The 18,505-nt window shown below is 43.1% G+C and overlaps 2 protein-coding genes across 2 annotated transcripts in view; one reads left to right on the top strand and one right to left on the bottom strand.

The window, feature by feature from the left end:
• The window catches only part of LOC147608741 (peptidyl serine alpha-galactosyltransferase), a 54,547-nt gene extending 39,256 nt beyond the window's left edge, over positions 1 to 15,291 (top strand). The window contains exons 6-8 of the mRNA XM_086788756.1: positions 3,822 to 3,986; positions 4,178 to 4,421; positions 14,153 to 15,291. Coding sequence (XP_086644882.1) covers positions 3,822 to 3,986; positions 4,178 to 4,421; positions 14,153 to 14,854 — 1,111 coding nt within the window. The 3' untranslated portion in view covers positions 14,855 to 15,291. The remainder of the gene's footprint in view (positions 1 to 3,821; positions 3,987 to 4,177; positions 4,422 to 14,152) is intronic.
• On the bottom strand, positions 8,106 to 10,956 carry LOC147608742 (uncharacterized). The gene is made up of 4 exons (XM_086788276.1): positions 9,354 to 10,956; positions 8,910 to 9,225; positions 8,278 to 8,824; positions 8,106 to 8,161 (listed from the first exon to the last, which is right to left on the bottom strand). The coding sequence occupies exons 1-4, from the start codon at positions 10,784 to 10,786 to the stop codon at positions 8,106 to 8,108; spliced, it is 2,352 nt and encodes a 783-aa protein (XP_086644402.1). The 5' UTR covers positions 10,787 to 10,956.
• Positions 15,292 to 18,505: the final 3,214 nt, after the last annotated feature.

Here is an 18,505-nt window from a genome sequence, read left to right on the forward strand (position 1 = left end):
TTTTGCAAAACTTTCCACATCCTTTTGCCTTTTGTTGTGTTTGCTCGATCCCTTCTTGACTTTCATGTTGTCTTTTCTTTCTTCGAGTGAGGTTATGGAACCTGTGAATGGCATTTTGATAAGCTTCTTTATCTCCATACGAAGCAAGATCAATTACTTCCTACTTCCCGTTGTGTATTTTGGCACTCTGTATCAAACCATTTTTTGGGAGAAGATTTTCAGCATTTGTTTTGCAAAACATTTTTTGAGCATGCCCATATGGTACTTTTAAATATTTCCCATTTTGCATCTAGTGAGCTATACAAACTCTCTGTAAAGGTGAGTTTCTTGAGTTTTTCCTCCACCATATAAGCATATATTGGGGCTTTGTTGAAGTGCACGGTTAGCCTTATATCATTGCATTCGCAAACTATCAGTTCTTTCGGTTCGTCCATTTTTCTGTGACGGGAGCATGTCATAACGGCAGAGAATCTTCTGGATCTGCCTTTGTTCGATGGAGGATTGTGGTGCTTTGGATCGAGGGTGCTTGGCCTGTAGGATAGATTGGGCTTGCTCACTGAGAACTATAGTTTTTCCATATGGCAACCATACGGCAAAGGTTGCAGGGCCCGTTTTAGGGTCTTAACGGTTTGAGATGGCCATGGGAGCTGCGCAAGTTCCTACAGGATTATGCTGTAGTCTAATATAGTCCTAGCCAGATGGTATGGTAGGTTGGTCATTTTGGACCAAGTTGTGGGTTAGTTGACATGGCTGACCTGCGTCCAGGCACTGTATATGGACTAGTTTTGCAACCTTTGTTCATCATATCGAGTGCATTGTGTTAAAGCGCTTTTGTAAGCAAGACATCCGCCGTTGAGAGGAGAGTCTATCTAGATCGCCATCAAAGCTCCTTACCTGGACCTGAGTACACGAGCGGCTAGACAGCCATCGATTCGTAATCATCATTGTGCATCGGGTTTGCTTCCGTCTTCACCTGTGTGCCTTGATCTTTGGAAGGAGTACAACTGTACAACTCTACATCTTTCTTTCACCTCACCTAGGGTCTAGGGAGGAGTGGGCAGCCCCCGGGTACCTACTTGCTGAAGGAATGCACAACGGAAGATGGAAAAGTGGAAATATAGGAGAGAGAGTGAGAAAGAGAGAAATGAAATGAAATGATATATTAACGTCTTCAAAAGGCCAAAATGACCTATGAGACCAAAAAGGTTACAACAATTGGTGGATCTGATACAATGTCTGTGTAAGAAAAGCTAAAAACAACTAACTGAAACTGAAATAACTGTGAGGAAAAGTACGGTACTAGGAGCTCCTAATGGATAACATCTGGGAGGAAAACTCCAGCAACAAAGGTAAGCATCATACACATCACTATCCAAAGATGTCTCTCATCGGTCGATGGCGGATATCCTCAATGTCCTCCATGGTGAGTACTCTGACTGGACGTCTCCCATGCCGTGCTAGTATGGTCCTGATCCCTCTGATGTAGTCTCCGCCGGTGTCGAGATGGGCCTCTCATGTTGGTACAAGTCCCGAGAAAGAGAGGAAGATGACCTCAGAAGACTCTTCCATGGAATCAGATTCCAAGAAGCAACAACAAACACATGATCCCTGTGAAAGGATCACACCTCACAGGCAAAACACCCTCCCTTCTCTGCAAACACTACAAAGAACATAGGCTGGGCCAAAAAAAACTGTACTCAGGATCTCTAAGAAGATCACTACTCTCGTCAAGAAAGAACTACTCTCCTCCAAAATTTGCAAACTCCAGTCGCAGAAGGAAGTCTCCACAGATACAAAACAGCTCCCGAAATTGATCCTCGAGTGAAGTAGCTGGAGATGGGCCCCCTCTGAGTGTAGAAAACTCTTTTAGGATGGGATATATTCATAAGATTAAATCTCCTTGGGGGGCAACGGTACTTCTGAAGCACAAGGACAGAAGTTGGAGAATGTGTCAACTATTATAGTTACGATCAAGTATAGATATCCCCTTCCGAGAGCAGATAATTTGATAGGTTGCAGGGAGCTGCATTTTTTACGAAGATTGACCTCCGTAGTGGGTATCACCATTTACGAATAGCTGAGAAATATGTCAAACGGGATTCTGCATGTGGTATGGCCATTATGAATCTCTTGTATTAGCATGAATGCTCTTGCTACTTTTTCGTAGATTATGAATGATCTCTTTAGAGATTATTTAAGGAAATTCATGGTGGTATTTTTAGATGATATCTTCATATACAATCGTTTGCTGTGAGTTCTTCAAACAGGAGCTCATATATCTATGACATCGGATTTCTGAAGGTGGGATGAGCATAGATCTGGAGCGGATCCATAAGGTTTTAGATTGGCCGGTTCCTTAGACTATAAGGCACTTTGGGCGTTTTTTGGGATTCACCATCTTTCTCAAGAACCTCCTTTTGGGAAGAGGACGTAAGTCCAACAATCCAACTTTTTGGAACGAGAAGCTTGATGAGCTCTCAAGCGTAAGGTGAAGAATGCACTTGTATTGGCCTTGCTGGATCCCAGCAAACCATTTGTGGTCCAAACAGATGCTAGTGATTTTGTGATAGGCGACCCGTGGCATTTGAAAGCAAGAAGCTTGACAATATGCAGGTTAGATGGCACGCTCGGGAGAAAGGGTTGTATGTAGCTATACACGCTCTGAAAACTTGGCAACTTCATCTTAATGGAACCAAGTTTGTTTTGTTGACTGACCACGAGTTGATTAAGTACATCTGTGATAGACCTGAGTTGAAGGGGAGGAAGGCACGGTGGGCTGAGTTGATGCAAGACTTTGATATGTAAATAAAGTATCGGAAGGGTAGCATGAACACTGATTGGTGGATGCCGTGAGTAGAATTGGGGAGTTGACCTCTTTGAGCTTCATCGAGATTAGGGCTGACCTTTGTGACTCTATGAAAGGGCTATGTGAGACAGTCAATTTGCTCAGTATTGGCAGCATGTCCATGCAGGGAGCTCCATAGATTTAGACTAAGACTTAGGAGTCATGCCATCTTTGAGTGTGGCAGGTGGTCAGTTCCTTATCCGGAATGGATTGGCAATCATGTGTCGCCCTCATTGTAAACAGAGCATGCAGCCTCAATATCCACCTGCCATGTCAGTGCATCTCTCTGTGGTTGGAGTATGTCACTAATCTAGAGCTGATGGGAAGAGGGTTCAGACCTGTAGGGGTAGGGACGTGTGGTTCTCTGGAGATATTGTGCTCACCTTTGGTGACTCCACGGGTCTGCTGAATAGTATTAACACCTGGTGAAAAGGCAGTCCTGTGTCGAGATCCAGTGCATCTTTCATCATCTATCTACTCTCTTTGGTGCTGGTGCCACCGTGATACTGGGTATCCATCATGGTTGTCTGATGTGGGCTATAGGTAATTCATGATCGAGAAAACAAAATTATAGTAAGGTCTTACAAAATCTGTGTAACTTTTTCAATATCATATGCCTTTATGCTATGGTCATCATGAATGTAGGTTGCCTCTCTCCTGGTGGTACTCCAACTGATGCTTTATGCATTTGCACCTAACAGCATACAGACTTGACGTACATTTTTAAGTATTGCAACCTTTTCTTATTTAGTTACTGACATAGTTGCAATCATGCCTATGATATTTGTTTGGGACCACACTTTTGTTTAATAAGGAGTTCTATATGCAGTAAAATGGTACGATGTATGATAATTGGCGGACCCTGAAATTTTAAATGTTTTCATACTTATCATACCTCCGAAATTTTGAAATGAAAAGTATGATTGGGATTATGGTTCCTGATGAAGATGTCAAGTAACATTCTTGTACTTTGTAGGTATCCAGCTATTAATAAGCCTGCTGCTGTCCTGCATTGGCTTAATCACGTCCCAACGGATGCAGAGTTTTTGGTAATCCTTGATGGAGATATGATATTACGTGGACCAATAACTCCTTGGGAGTTTGGAGCAGAGAAAGGACACCCAGTGTCAGCTCCATATGAGTATGTTTTCTTTATAAAAAAATGTTGTAAGCTAAGAATAGGTTGCAGAACATGTATATGTACATATGTGCATACATGCATACGTACATATATACATACTGCATACATATGCTTTTTCTTATACTAATGAGAAGTACTTTTCTGAGGTAACAATAGCTTGCTTTATTTATGATGTCAGTCTGTGGATGTAGCTACTTGATAGGTTGTGATAATGCACTGGCCAAACTTCATACACGCTATCCTGAAGCATGTGATAAAGTGGGAGGTGTGATCATCATGCATATCAATGATCTTCGTGCATTCGCTCCGTTGTGGCTACATAAAACAGAGGAAGTAAGAGCAGACAAAGCCCATTGGGCTACAAACCTCACAGGAGATGTCTATGGACAAGGCTGGATAAGTGAAATGTATGGCTATTCGTTTGGCGCAGCAGAGGTAGCGGAAAATCTTTCATTAAGACTTTAGACTTTGAGTTTCTTGCTCTTTGTTGTGCCTAGATTTATAATTATTATATGATTGATTTATTTTTCTCATGTGTTCCACCAGTTCTATGAATGGCTCAACTGTGTGTGCGTGTCTTTGGATTGAAAATGGTGGATGTGTCTAGTCATAGAATCAGTTGGGTAACTTGGGCAAAAGTCTGCATGCCAGATAAAGAGTGTCTCTAAAGGGCTTGCCTCTAGAGAATGGTGTGGCCAGTTGTGTTACTGTCCAAGCTTGATTCTTAACATCACACACACACACAAACCCAAAAAAAAACCCTGGGCGTAGGGCTGCACCCAGTGGGGGGAGAGTTGCATAAAGACAGCTAGGCGGAAAAAGGTCATGCTGTGAACAGGGGGGAGAGAGAAAGAAGAAAGAAAGAAAGTTTTAGTAAACCTCTACGAAAAACCTGGATCTATGAGACCTAAATGAGTTACAATAGCTCCATGAGGTAACTAGATCATGGAAAAAGAAAATGAAACAACTACATATAGAATAGTGATCATGTGAAGAGTCAAGATAACATCTGAGTACAAAAAAGTAACAATCCGGCTCATATCCTGAAGTTATATAAAGCAGCATCTATGAGCTCTATATAGACTCTTTATGTCCACCTCCCGTGGGAGAGCCTCCCTGTGCTTTTGGAGGATCTCATGGATCTGGATCTTCCGCATGGATGGTCGCCAAAGGCCTGTAGGACAAGGACATCTGGTGTGCTGCAGCTGATGTGCTCTATCCAGGGTAACCCTAGAAGAGTGTGGTGCCTCTGCCTGTGTGTGCTGTCTAGTCTGTCTGGGGAGGCTCTCCAGAATTTAGTGGGCCACGAGTGGTCTCTTGGTGCTGCTCTCCGGTACCACCCCGAGAAGAAGCTTTTGATGGAGGGCTGAGGTATTGGGAGTTTGCTACCCTCTTTGAGAAGGAGATCTCTGTGTCTGCGTTGCTTCATCAAGGCATTGCTAATCGTGGACAATGGGCCAAAACCCTCCCAGAAGAGGCATTGAAATCTTCCCGGAGTCTCATTGTACCGGGCACCTGCAGATGTAATGTGGCTCTGTCCAAAGTGGAAAGACCACATATGTTGTGCTCCCTGGCGATGCCTTCTGCCCTCCCGGCCTTTACTCGGCGGCTGTGAGATGAGGCTTGGATCTGCCCAATCCCAATCCACATGGCATGAGAGGGGTGTTTGTGTGTGTGTGTGTGTGAGAGAGAGAGAGAGAGAGAGAGAGTAATATTAACATGATACAATGATACAATGGTCTATGAAACCATAAGTGATACAATGATACCATGGATATACTGAGCCATGGAAAAAGTAACTGAGAGAGAAGGAAAAACTACTCACACTAGCGGATACAGATGTGATATCATCATTTGACCCTGTACGGGGGAAACTAGCCATGATCAACTAATAATGATGCCCCCTTCAGCCAAATATGGATCTGATAGCGGAGATAATATCTGTCCTCTTTGATGGAAGCATGTCATGGTGTTGAAGGACCTCCTAGATCCGCATCCGTCCGGTGGAGGGTCGTGACCGTGATGCTTTGGGTTGGCGTTCTGGCCTGCTATATAGATTGAGCTCTGTCACTGAGGGCAGAGGACCGGATTTCTTGTGTGGATGGCGGGCTCTGATGTGGATGCATTGCAACTGAAGAAATTTGTAATGACCCTCTGGAAATTATCATGTCAGGTCCTGCCTCTCGGTATGCTGTCTCAATAATGCATGCCTATGACGCCTGAGCTCCAATAAGTACATACCCAGGCATCTCTGATCATCAAACTGCATCACCTTTGCGAGTGGACCGAACCCCTCACAGAAGAGGCAGTGGAATCTCCTCCGTATCTCATAGTAGGCCGGGCAGCTAAGCATGTAATGCACCTCATCTTCCACCTGACCTGTGGTGCATACTCTTAGAGAGATAGATTAAGGTCATAGCTGAAGCTAGTGGACCACACATGATCCATATGAGTGTGCCAAAGTGCAGGAATGGGAATTGAACCCAGGATCTGTCTGATAGGAGCCTGATGCATAAACAGCTATACCAGCATTCCACACACACACACACACTTTTTTTTTTTTGTAAAGCTTCATGTCATTAATTACAGGTGGGAAACCTCAAAACGAGGAAAACCCACTAAAAAGACCATTTACAAGGGAGACTAGTAGAGTGTTCACTATGTTCAGTGTGAACATAGTTAAACATCTAAAAAACAATCTGTAAAAAGAGCATACAGAGATGAGTCAATCTCATGAAGAGAGAGACAGTCATATAAAGATTGCTGAAGAGAGGAACGGAAGAATGAGTAAGCAAGCATCCAAATGAGGCCCAGCAAAAACTATCCTGTTGCGAGACTGCCAGGTAGTCCATAAAGCCCAATAACGAACCCAATCAAAGAAGACTTTATAGGATCCAAGGGGTGATGGGAGAAGACCGAAGATCCAAAAGTATTTCCCAAAGGGTGCCTGTCGGAAGCGGGCTCTCAAACGTGCAGCAATCTGATCCAAAAAAGTCCTGGTGAGAGGACAACTCCACAAAAGATGAAAGACTGTCTCTTGAGAAGCACCACAACTATGACAAGTTGAAGGTGCCAAAAGTCGCCTAGCCAAGAAAAGCCCGACTGGCAAGACTCCAATCAAGCATCTCCATAAAAAAAGTCTACTTTTCAAAGGCAGACTGCATTTCCAAAGAGAATGAAGCCGCTGTTTCCACCAAGTCTGACTTTTATGAAGATGCCAAATCTGATTCGCATGTTCTTGAACCCAAGAGGCAGGCAACAAGAGATGATATATCGAACGAACCGAAAGTTTAGCCATTGATAAAGGGCCTCGTGCAGGTTGTTCTCTTCTAAGGCTCCAATCAACCAAACGATCAGAACGATCCAAATCTGCAATTGGTTCAAAAGGAGCAAGAAGCTCTCGAATAAGCTGCCAGATTGTTCTATAATGCATTCCCAGACCAAATTTTCTGGCGGCAACCACAAAAGAAAGCACATGGCCACCAACATCCAAAACGTCATCAATAAGATAAACTCCTTTCTTTGAAAGGAAATATGCCTTCCTAGGCTCACGTAGAGCCAAGGGTATATCAAAAGCCTTTGACCAATGAATACTCTCAAGGCGAAGCGAAGAAGATTGCCCATTAAGCCTGGGATTCCAAAAAAGATATTGCGTAACCTGTTTCCAGGCAGAAATCAACTTTAGATGAAAGAGGGCAACCGACAATTTTTCCATCGAAATGGCTGAAAATTGCATCCCAATACGTAACAGTCCACTTTCCAAAAGCAGATGAAGACATTGACATACACATATGACCCAACATAATAGCCCATGGCTGGCGCTGTTGTACAAATTCTAATAGCAAAGTGGATTTACGAGCAAGCACATGAAAATGAATATTCAATATGTTCAAGCCACCATGTATCTTTGGAGAACACATCTTTGGCATTGACAAAAGACGAAGACCCTTTTTACGATGTTGAGTTTTCCACACAATTGCCATTGCCAGAGACATAAACCGATCTATATCAGCTTTCCTCCACATAATCAATGGAAGAAAGAACTGTATGTAAGCCATTACAATAGCCTGCACTATCCTGAGACGTACATGAAGAGGCCAAGTGGAAAGCTGCCAATAATCAATTTTGCGATTCAATTTTAGCATAACCCATTGAATCATTTGTGAAGATGACATCTGCCAACCCAAAGGGTAACCCAAATGACGAACGATATGTCCACCAGGAGGTATTCCACCGGGCCACAATACATGATGCCATTGCTGTACATTAAGCGCAAGCAAGGTAGACTTACGGAAGTTTACTTTCAAACCAGCAGCCAGACCAAAAAGTTCCAAAGCCTCCATTAATCTCTGAAGATCTTGTTGCGTATTCTTGGGCATAAAAAAAGAATCATCAGCATAAGCCTGAGCCAGGAAAGTATGCCTAGCAGGAAGCTGTAAGCCATGCAATTCATCAGTAGCTTGCAAAAAATCCAAGTAGCAAAGAAAAGGATGTGTGGCAATAGCAAACAACAGGGAACTAAGCGGACAACCCTGGCGAACTGAACGTCCCAATTTCCAAGAATCTGATAGAGAAGAGCTCAAAATCAAAGAAGCATCACTGTCATTATAGAGCCAATACACAATATTTTGCCACTTTGCACCAAAACCAAGATAGCTCATACCCATAGCTGCCCGCTCAAGAAGCTTCAAGTTACAATTGCAGAAAACAAGACGCTCAAGTTGGGCTGTAGTCAACTTGTTCCTCCTCTTCGTATGGTAGAGCGCCCATGTGCTCCAATTCCTCTCACAAGTTCCAGAGCTGCAATCTTGTGAGAGGACTCGAATGGCAAGACGTCTCTGTTCAAAGAGCAGATTTAGGATTAGTACATTATACAAATAAGGTGTCGCCGTTAAAGCTTAAGCGGAGGGGCTTCTTACTCACCAACGTAGGCACACCATGTCCATATTTCTCCCACCATGAGACCGGCTGAAGCTGCGTTTCTCGAAGTTTTGCAGTAGGTCTTGTGAAGTAGCCAGTGTTGTTGCGGAAAGCAAGGAGATCATCCTCTAAGCATCGCAACATCTGCAAATTGCCACCACACCATTTCTCCACATAGGTTTGGAAGTCATCGTTTAGCTCCTCACACTCAAGCTGATCCTCGCTACGCCATAGAGGATGCAACACATGAGCCACAGCATGGATTGGTCTATGAAACCAAACCCAACGGTTTTGCCAAATCTGCTTGATCTCCGCGATTCTACAAGTTACAAGTAACAAACAAAACCAAAGAAAGACTTTAAAGTTATAACTTAGAAAAGAGCCAAGACAAAAAGGCAATTTGGCAAAGGCTCATGAGCCATGAGTCATGAGCGAAGAAGTACGTACCTCTCTACAGATAGGTAGGCATTGTTGTCTAGTGCCTTCCCGATCCTATCCATGTACTCATAAATGAGGCCTAGTGTACTCCCCTCCATGTCCGTGATGCGCAAGACCGTGTAGATGAGATTTAAGGTCTTCACTAATGCCTCTGTCTCTTCCCACCATGCTTCATTGAGGATCTTGCGTCTAAAATCCACAAACTTTGGGGTCATACTCTTACCCGACTGGATCCATGCATCACAACTAATAGTGCGAATCAGATTTGGCCGCACACGAAGAAGCCGCTCAAGCACTATGAACATGTATGCAAACCTCGTAGTGGATGGCTTGAGAAGCTCCAAGGTACTATTAGCCCTGTACATGCTCAAAACCTTTGGTCTTTGTGTCACAAATTTGACAATGCTCCTCGCGGTGGCAAAGATTTCGCTGACCCAAAAAATTCTCCCCAAATCCTCAATCAATAAATCAAGACTATGGGAGGCACAAGGGGTCCACACAATTGTTGGGAATGCATCCTCCAACATACTCCCCATGGAGACACAATTGCTTCCATTATCCGTAATAACCTGCACAACATTTTGTGGGCCAATCTCCTCAATCACCTTCTTGATGTGTGTCCAAATAAAGAGACCTGTAACGGTGAGACCCGCAGCCGATGCATCAATGGCCTTGTAAAACATGGTGCCTTTGCAAGAGGAGATAAGCACATTATACACATTCCTCTTGCGTACATCTGACCATCCATCACATAAGATAGTGCAGCCATATTTCTTCCATGTTTCTTTCAAAAACTCAAGCTGGCCTTCTACGTTGAGTTTCTCCTTCTTTAATTCTCGTGTGCGGATTGTCTCAGCCGAGGGACCCTCCCACTCACAGCCAATGCGGCTAACGGCCCGCATGGTCTTCTTCCATTGTATGGTGCGAGCCACATTGAAAGAGATAGCACACCGTATAAACAAGCGCGTGACCTCCCTTGTTGCCTCCTTCATGGCTTGCTTTTGCAAGCCTGCTGTAATGCTTGCTCTTTGCAATGAACCCTTTGCAGGCACTTCCACACTAGGTAAAGGTGTCCTCTTTGCACTAGGGCCCTCACCCACACTCGAAGATACATCTGTCTGGCTCTCAACTCTAGTCCTCTTTGAAGAGGCCACTTGGCTCGAGGATGCTTCACCTGTTGCATGTGCTGCCATATGTTGCTCACCAACATCCAAACCAAGGCGTTGCTTTCTCCAACCCTCAAGTGATGCCAATACATCGGGCGGCACATTTTGACATAAAGCGACATCTCTGCCTGGGACATGCCCCAAATGGTCTTTTACCCGGGTCACTGAACCTGTTTTTTCGTATCCACAAAAATTACATTTCCACTTGCGGGAACCCCCACCTCCGACATATCCATCCCCTTTTGTTGCATACTGCCAATAGGGATCTGTAGGCATAGTGAGACTTGAAGTTGAAAGCACTTACCCTCGAGAACACTTGCCCTTGGAGGCTTGGAAGTTGGGCTTGAGCCTTGGCCCTTGAAGCCTTGAAGAATGGGCAGCTACCTGTGAGATTGGAGAGCACTGGAGCAGGCTGCCTGCAGAGTACAGGCCTTGGGGCCTTGTGGGGGGCATTGGGGGCAAAGGCTTGAGCCTTAGGGCCTTGGCCCTTTGTGGTGAATAGGCGCAAGGTTCGAAGAAGCGCAGCGCCGCAGGAAAGGAGAGCGAAAATGAAAAAACGCACGCGGCCCCCCCGTCAAAACCTGAAAAAAAAAAATACACGGAAACGGCGTTTCCGCCGGCCTGCCGTTTCCGGAAACGCCCGAACCGTTTCCAGGGGGCGGAAACGCCGTTTCGTGCTACTATGCGGCCATGTAATAAGGACCATAATCACAGATCACAGCCTGCATGCGCTGAACAAATTGAAACCAAGCAATGTCAATATCCTCATGTATTTGAAGGGACAAAGGCTCAATGGCTTGGAAAACCATTTCCTTGAAATCAGCATGCACAAGGTAATTGTTGTTTAAAAGCAACAGCCTATGTTTCTGAAGAATAGAAACATCCTGTGGCATATCAAAATAAAGGCCTAACCATAAAGGAGAATGATCAGAGAGTAACATGGAGCGATCAATCCATAGCTTGCAAACAAAATCATCGTATTGGTTTGCATGTAACAAGTACCAGCGATCCAGACGTGTCTAGATATGCGGAAAAGCATTGTGATTAAAGGTAAACCCTTGCAGACGAGGGAATACATGTTGCCATAGGTCCAAAATATTGCAGGAAGAGAGCAAATCATTCCATGTTCTGCGTTCAGCTCCAAGCATATGAGTTCTTCCGGTGGAATTAAATTCAGGAGATGGAGCATTATTAAAATCTCCACAAAGGAATGCATTATGGAGCCAGGGATAAGCCAACATTTGCGACCATATATTTGCCCTGTCAGCTGAGCTTTGTGGCGCATAAACTGCTGCAAATTCATAAATTTGTCCATACAATGAACATTGAATGACCATCCATCTGCCAGCAGAATCATTGTAGGCCAACATTGGTTGCAGATCATGCTTAACAAGCATAAAAACTCCTGAGTAATGCTGAGTGCCCGCATAAAATATATCATAACCAGCAAAGTGACCTGATTGACCCACTAAGGTATGCTGATTGTGTTCTTGCACACACACCAGATGAGGTTGCATTTTATGTACATAGTGCCAAAACAACCTAAATTTACCAGGATCACAAAGTCCTCTAATATTGTACGAGAGACATTTTATTGGAGCATCAAACATCAAATCTGTACAAAGGTATATACAGTGAACGGCCAGCCAAAATCAATGCTGCATAACAGCAACTGAGTCAGGGAGAGAGCCCTCGCCCTGAATCAAGAGAGACTCATGCATATTCGTATCAACACACATATCCAAAGGATTTACATCGGCATCCATACTTGAGGAAGCACCTCGAACTACATCTGACCATATTCTAGAAAGCATAGTCGAAGAAGTGGAAGACTCTGCAATAGTGGCAGATGCAGTCCAATTACGTGAAGGAATGGGAGCACGATGAACCATAGTAGCTTTTTTCGGAGTTTTCCATTCAGCCGAAGATATTTTATCTTTTCCTTTATCCTTGGGTTGATTAGGCACGGCCAAAGAAGAAACAACTTGTGGAATAACTGTAGCTTTTCCTTTTTCTTTCTCCTTTTGAGTATTTCGAGTGGCTTGATTTGTTGGTATCTCCTTAACTTGAGTAGGCTGCACATTCGCTGAAATGGGAGGTACAACAGATAATGGCGGAGGATGCAGCAGAGAAGGACATTCAGAAGCCATATGCCCAAATTTATGACAAGTGAAACAAGCACCTGCAAAGACTCCCCAATTTAATTTGAAATAACTTGCACCCATGCCATGCACATTTTCTACTTCAACAGCAATTGCAGGTGGTTGCTCATGGTCCGTATCCCACAAGATGCAAAATCTGTTTTTATTTCCTGTAGGACGAGGTGCACAAACCACTTTGCCCAGAGTGGCTGCTATACCTGGCAAGTGTTCCCTCAAATATTCCGGAAAATCCACGACCTCGACCCAAACAGGACAACGATGCCTAATCAAGGACTGATAGTCCTTGGTCGGGGACCAAGGTAACACATGTACCAACTGTATACCAAACATAAGGGGAGAAGTTTCAAGCATCTGCTGCTTATATTGACCATCAGACAGTAATACATCATAAAAACCCCTTGCTGCAAAGTGAACTCCATCTACAAAGGGTCCACCTAAAATGGACTGAATCCATTGAGCTACTTCTTGCGCAGAAGGCATTTTGCCCGGAAAGAAGAGGATAATCCCTTTTTCTGAGTATCTACGCAGAGGAGACACAATCGTCGGCAATTTAATCTTATAACTGAAAGAAGGAGGCGGGTCCTTCCATTTGACACGACTGTCTACAAAGTCCTCACATAAAGCCTCATATACAAACTGTGCATCCGACGAATCTTGCTTAATCATGGTGATAGATTCAATTGCAGTATGCTGCCTCTTGTTACTGTCTGCAGCAGTATCCCGACGAGCATAGGTCACAACAGTCTCAGACATAATTGTAAGAGTAGAGTCTATACAACACTGCCAAATAACTTTTTATTTTATTTTATGAAAGCTGTATGCTGTATACAGTAGCCTAAAAATTTCTGCTGATGCGAATCAAAAAGCAGCTCTATTTGCTGGAATGTTGAAACTGACTTTTGCTGATGCGAATGAAGAGAAGCTCTGCACACTGGAAATCTGAAACTGATTTCGAACTGTAGAAAATCTGCAGAAGCGAAACTGAATCTGAAAAGGAGGGCGAAGCTATACGAAGAGAGAGGAAGGCGTGTGAAGAACCGACGAGAAGAAGCGCACACACACACTACACACACACACACAGCCGCACACACACACACAGTCGTATAGGCGCACACAGAACGCGGAAGAGAGGAAAAGGGTCTGATAGACGATGGGAAGGCAGAGTAAGCGTGCGTAAAGAGGGGATCTCCAGGTGAACGCGATGAAGGCTGGAAAGGCGACACAGTCCAGGAAAAAGGCGAACCAGGCGAGTAGGTCGAGGCGAGCGAACAGGTCGAGCGAGCCACACCGCTTTCTCCCACACACACACACACACACACACACACACGGTTTCACACACACACACACACACACACACAACACACACACACAGAGAGAGAGAGAGAGAGAGAGTTTTCTTTTTCGTGAAAGTTATGGCTTTCATGTGTTGCTTTATTGTATGTGTGTCTTCTCTTAATTGCTCAAAATGCTTACATTGCAGTTGAAGTTGAGACACAGGATCCGAAGCAACATTATGCTTTATCCAGGATACATTCCGCCCAGTGATGTTGATCCCCGTGTGCTTCACTATGGGCTTGAATTCTCTGTTGGCAGCTGGAGGTTTGACAAAGCAAACTGGCGTGACGAAGACATGACCAATGTATGCTGGAAATTCTTTCCGGATCCACCAGACCCAGCCTTTTTAACATTTGCAGATGTAGATGAACTTAGGAGGGACACCCTAAGCATTGAGTGTATACGGACTATAAACAATGCCTTGTATCTTCACCACAAGAGAAGAGGTTGTCCTGACCCAAGAAGTGGGAAACAAAATAATGGTTCAGAAGTGGAGAGAGAGCCTCCAGATTTGGATGCTGACAAGGATTTGGATGCAAAAGATGAAGCCAAAACTGTTGAGAGTGGAGACGATAAGGCAGAAAAGAGAGAGAAACAGGATGTCAGTGGCAGATCAGAGGTAAAGACTGGTTTGGAAAAGCCAGCAGACTCTGTGGATAATGGCCCGGTATTGGTGGTGGGCCCAATTTATTGGATGGTAGCTTTGTGGTCCCTCTTAGTTTTTTTCTTTCTGTTGATCGTCTCTTCTATTTACTCGAGCCAAGGGCAAAAGCAGAAAGTGTCGAAAAGTAAAGGCAGACGGTTGATTGCAAGCCCAACCTCCAATGGGAGCCATATAGACCTGTGAGCACTTCCTGTACAGACAAACCAACATGTTCTTGTATGGTTGATGTGTCACAAATAGAAAATCTAGTTATTAGAAAAGGCACAAATAGCTGTGCCTAATGTGTTGAAGGACTTGACTGCCTTTTCCAAAGGTTTTGGGCACATGCACAGTTCACTGATGTAGGGAAAATTCCTCAGGTAGGTGACTTTGAATGCTCGCTTCCCCTCGTACAGGCAATCGAATAGGTTATGGCTCTTGTAGAGGCAAATTTGCTTTGGAATTGCAGTCAAGGAAAGAAATAAAAACCTGATGAGAAGCATTTGATATTGTAACCTTCGACCAACATCTTACTCCCTTTCTTATGTGCCTAATGGCTGATGAGAAATTTTCAGTTTCTGCGCCAAGAAAGTCATCAATTAATTTTGCTGTGGTTAATCAATGGCTTTGGTTGTGTCCAATCAACTGGTTTTCAAACTCGTATAGTTGGCTAAAGTGTTGATTCCATGGGTTACAACATGAAATTGAATGTTTAATTTGTAAATGGTGGGCGTGCGCCCAACCATGGGCAGGCGCCCATGTGAAGTACACGGTGATAAAGAGAAAATGTGTGAAGATGGTGACATTGTGCAGTATGAGATTTTGTTTTGTGCAGGGCGATAAAGAGAATGTAGTTCTTCATGTTGGTTCGAGGCTTAAATGCCACTTATGGAATGAAAAGTCATGACATGTGAAAACAGAAAATATAGGCATCTGAACAAACAGAAAGTGCAGCTGTGACTAGCTGATTTAGTAGTTTTCATGTGGCTGCATTCTAGACACTAGTAATGGATCTATATGCAGCAAGCTGCTAAGGACCTTATTGCTCACCATTTATTATCGAACTCTGTTATTTATTTCTTTGCTTCTTGATCCTGCTCCCTCCCTCGGTCATTGGGGTGAGCATGACTGTAAAACCTCCACTTAGAATCATGCTCCCTCCCTCCCTCCACTTAGAATCAAGCATTAGGCACCGTGACAGCGTGGGTTCAATACCCGCCCCCTCCTCCCGCGTGGCATGCGGTCTGTCAATTCCCACACTAAAAATAAAATAAAAAATCTCTCTCGCAATACAAAAAAAAAAAACTCATCTTAAGTTCAGGAAAAAGAAGCATCATTTCAAAGCTTTTGAGAAGAGATACTAGGTGCTACGATGGTAACATGATCCTCGAGTTTCCTCCACCTTGAACTCCATCCATAAGTGCACAAATATGATGGGCCTTCATTGGTGAAAGGTTTCCTAACTTTTCCAATGTGTTTTTGTAGTTTAACAAGACTAAAAATCTCATTGGCAAGCTATGCATATCTAAAACAATTGTAATCAATCGGAGCATTGATATTTTTCTTTTTTATAGTGTAAAGCAATGTGTTTTCCTTCTTTTAATGTAAACAAAATTGGAAAATAGGATGCATTCACCCATAAGAGGATGGATGAGTTTAGAGCCAAAAAGGTACTCCTTTATTTTGATTTATTTTGATTAAGTTTGGATTTAATTTAATGTAAGGTAGTCCTCTACTTTGACAAGGACTTCAAACACTATCATGCTTACCTTGCACAAAAATGTTGTTGTTTACTGCAAAGTCAATGTCCCCTCCTATTTCATTGAGAGGGGTAGAGGAAAAGAAAAGTGCCTCTCGGTTGGAGGTGATTTTTCACGCCAAATCATTTTTTGCCTTTTTGGAACATATTTACTTCCAATGGACTTTAACAATCAATCTAGATCATGTAATCCCCTTAATAACCTCAATGGATGAAATTATTTTGGTGTGATTTTCTCAAGAAATTCATGGCTTGGATAGTCACGCGCGAAAAACTTGAGATAATCACGGTTGTAAAAAACTCTAGATTTTTATGCCAGAAGATTTTAATCTTTTGGTTTACTCCCAATGGACTTAAAATTTTACATTTTATCACCTTCTCAACCTCAACAAATGAAATAACTTTGATGTGATTTTCTAAAGAAATTTATGGCATGAATATATTGGAGATAATTAGGCATGGAAATTGTGACTATGAAGTGTCAATTTTGAGTGTGTATGCTCAATTTCTAGTTGGAGCAAAGTTACAATAGAAAGTCTGTGCAGAGATTATGAGTTTTGTAGGTGGTTCGTGGATGCTCAAAACAAGTGGGTTTCAACTCCTGTATTTCTTTAATCACGTAGGCATAATGATGGGTTGAATATCCATCATATCTCAATCTGTCAATAGGGTATCTAATCCTCGTAGACTTGTGTACACCTAGATCATTGCCAGGTGTCGTTTAGAATAACCTTGGTTCTCCTTGCACCACAAGTAATTGATAGAAGGCCAAGCTCCTCATTAACCAAGGCTCTGCTTAGAGCCACTAGAGTCACCATTCACATATGAGTGACCTGATGCTCACAGATTAGGCATAAAAGATTGATTTACCTTTTCCTATTGTTGATAGATTAGGCACAAAAGGTTGATCTATCTTTTCCTACAGTTGATAGGTCAGGCATAAAAGGTTGATCTACCTTTTCCTTCCCTTTACGTAATATGTGTAGCTACATTTGTCTTCAATCTACCTGACCATGGATTAACACAACCGGATCCACTGCTAGAGGATTCTGTAGGTCCACTAAGCACGTGTGATTGTTGCTCTACATATGGGGCATCATCTCATTACTTCTTACATCTGCATTGGTGCTAATATGGTGGATATCCACTATACTTGGTATCTATATAATCGATGTTATCCACATTGTTGGTCCTAATTTCTTACTAATGTATATATCTAAAATATGAATATTTAAAAATATTAATAATATTTTAACTATGGATTTAAAAATATATAAATTATAATACATAATTACATATATTAACTTCATATCTTCTCTTTCTTTACTTTGAACAAGAGGAAGATTTTGAATTCATGTATGTTCCTTTCTCTCCTCTATCTCTTCTCCTCGTCCCTCTCTCTCCTTATCTATCTCTTCTCCTCGTCTCTCTCTCTCTCTCTCTCCTTATCTATCTCTTCTCCTCCTCTCTCTTCTTATCTATCTCTTCTTCTCCTCTCTCTCTCAAGTATGCCTTCTCCTTCTCTCTCTCCCCTTGTCTTTCTCTCCTCTCTCTCTCTCCCCTTCTCACACCTCGCCTCTCCCCCTATCCAAGTATGCATAGGGATTGAGGGCAGGAGAGGAGAGGCACAAGCATTCGGGGTGGCTTGTTAAAAGTTTGGATCAGCGAATCCTTGGAGTAGGCTTAGGTGATCACACTAGTCGAGTCGGTTGATCCGAGAAGCAAGCGATCCAAGAAATCAGAGTGATTCAAGCATTCGGTAATTCAAGAAGTTGGATCATGGCATTTTGAGAAGTAGGATTGTAGATCCATGATTCTAGACTTCAAGCAATCCTAGAAGCTAGCGATCCTAGAGTTGGATCGGTGATTCAAAAAGTAGGATCGTTTTGATAATTGAATCGTTTCGATCCAAGAAAGTTTTTCTCAAATTCTTTAAGTGCTAGTGCAATAACTTTATGTGCCTAATGTCGTGCGTGCAATGTTAGTGCCCTAGTCACCCTTCATATAGTTTTGTTATGTTGTGCAAAAACACTTAGTGAGGGTACATGGGCTTTTGATGTTGAGGTTTTATATGGCCAACATGTTCAATGCGTAAG

This window comes from Cibotium barometz, chromosome 52 (assembly GCF_041138505.1).
Source record: "Cibotium barometz isolate CiBa-2024 chromosome 52, ASM4113850v1, whole genome shotgun sequence".
In the NCBI taxonomy this organism is placed as follows: Eukaryota; Viridiplantae; Streptophyta; class Polypodiopsida; order Cyatheales; family Cibotiaceae; genus Cibotium; species Cibotium barometz.

Bases quoted from the DNA above. Each gene is read 5' to 3' on its own strand.
- LOC147608742 (XM_086788276.1), bottom strand. From the start codon at position 10,786: ATGCCTACAGATCCCTATTGGCAGTATGCAACAAAAGGGGATGGATAT. The intron at 9,226-9,353 runs GTACGTACTTCT...TGTAACTTGTAG, and splicing joins GCCTACCTATCTGTAGAGAG to AATCGCGGAGATCAAGCAGA. The intron at 8,162-8,277 runs GTAAGTCTACCT...TTGGGTTGGCAG, and splicing joins TGGTTTGAAAGTAAACTTCC to ATGTCATCTTCACAAATGAT.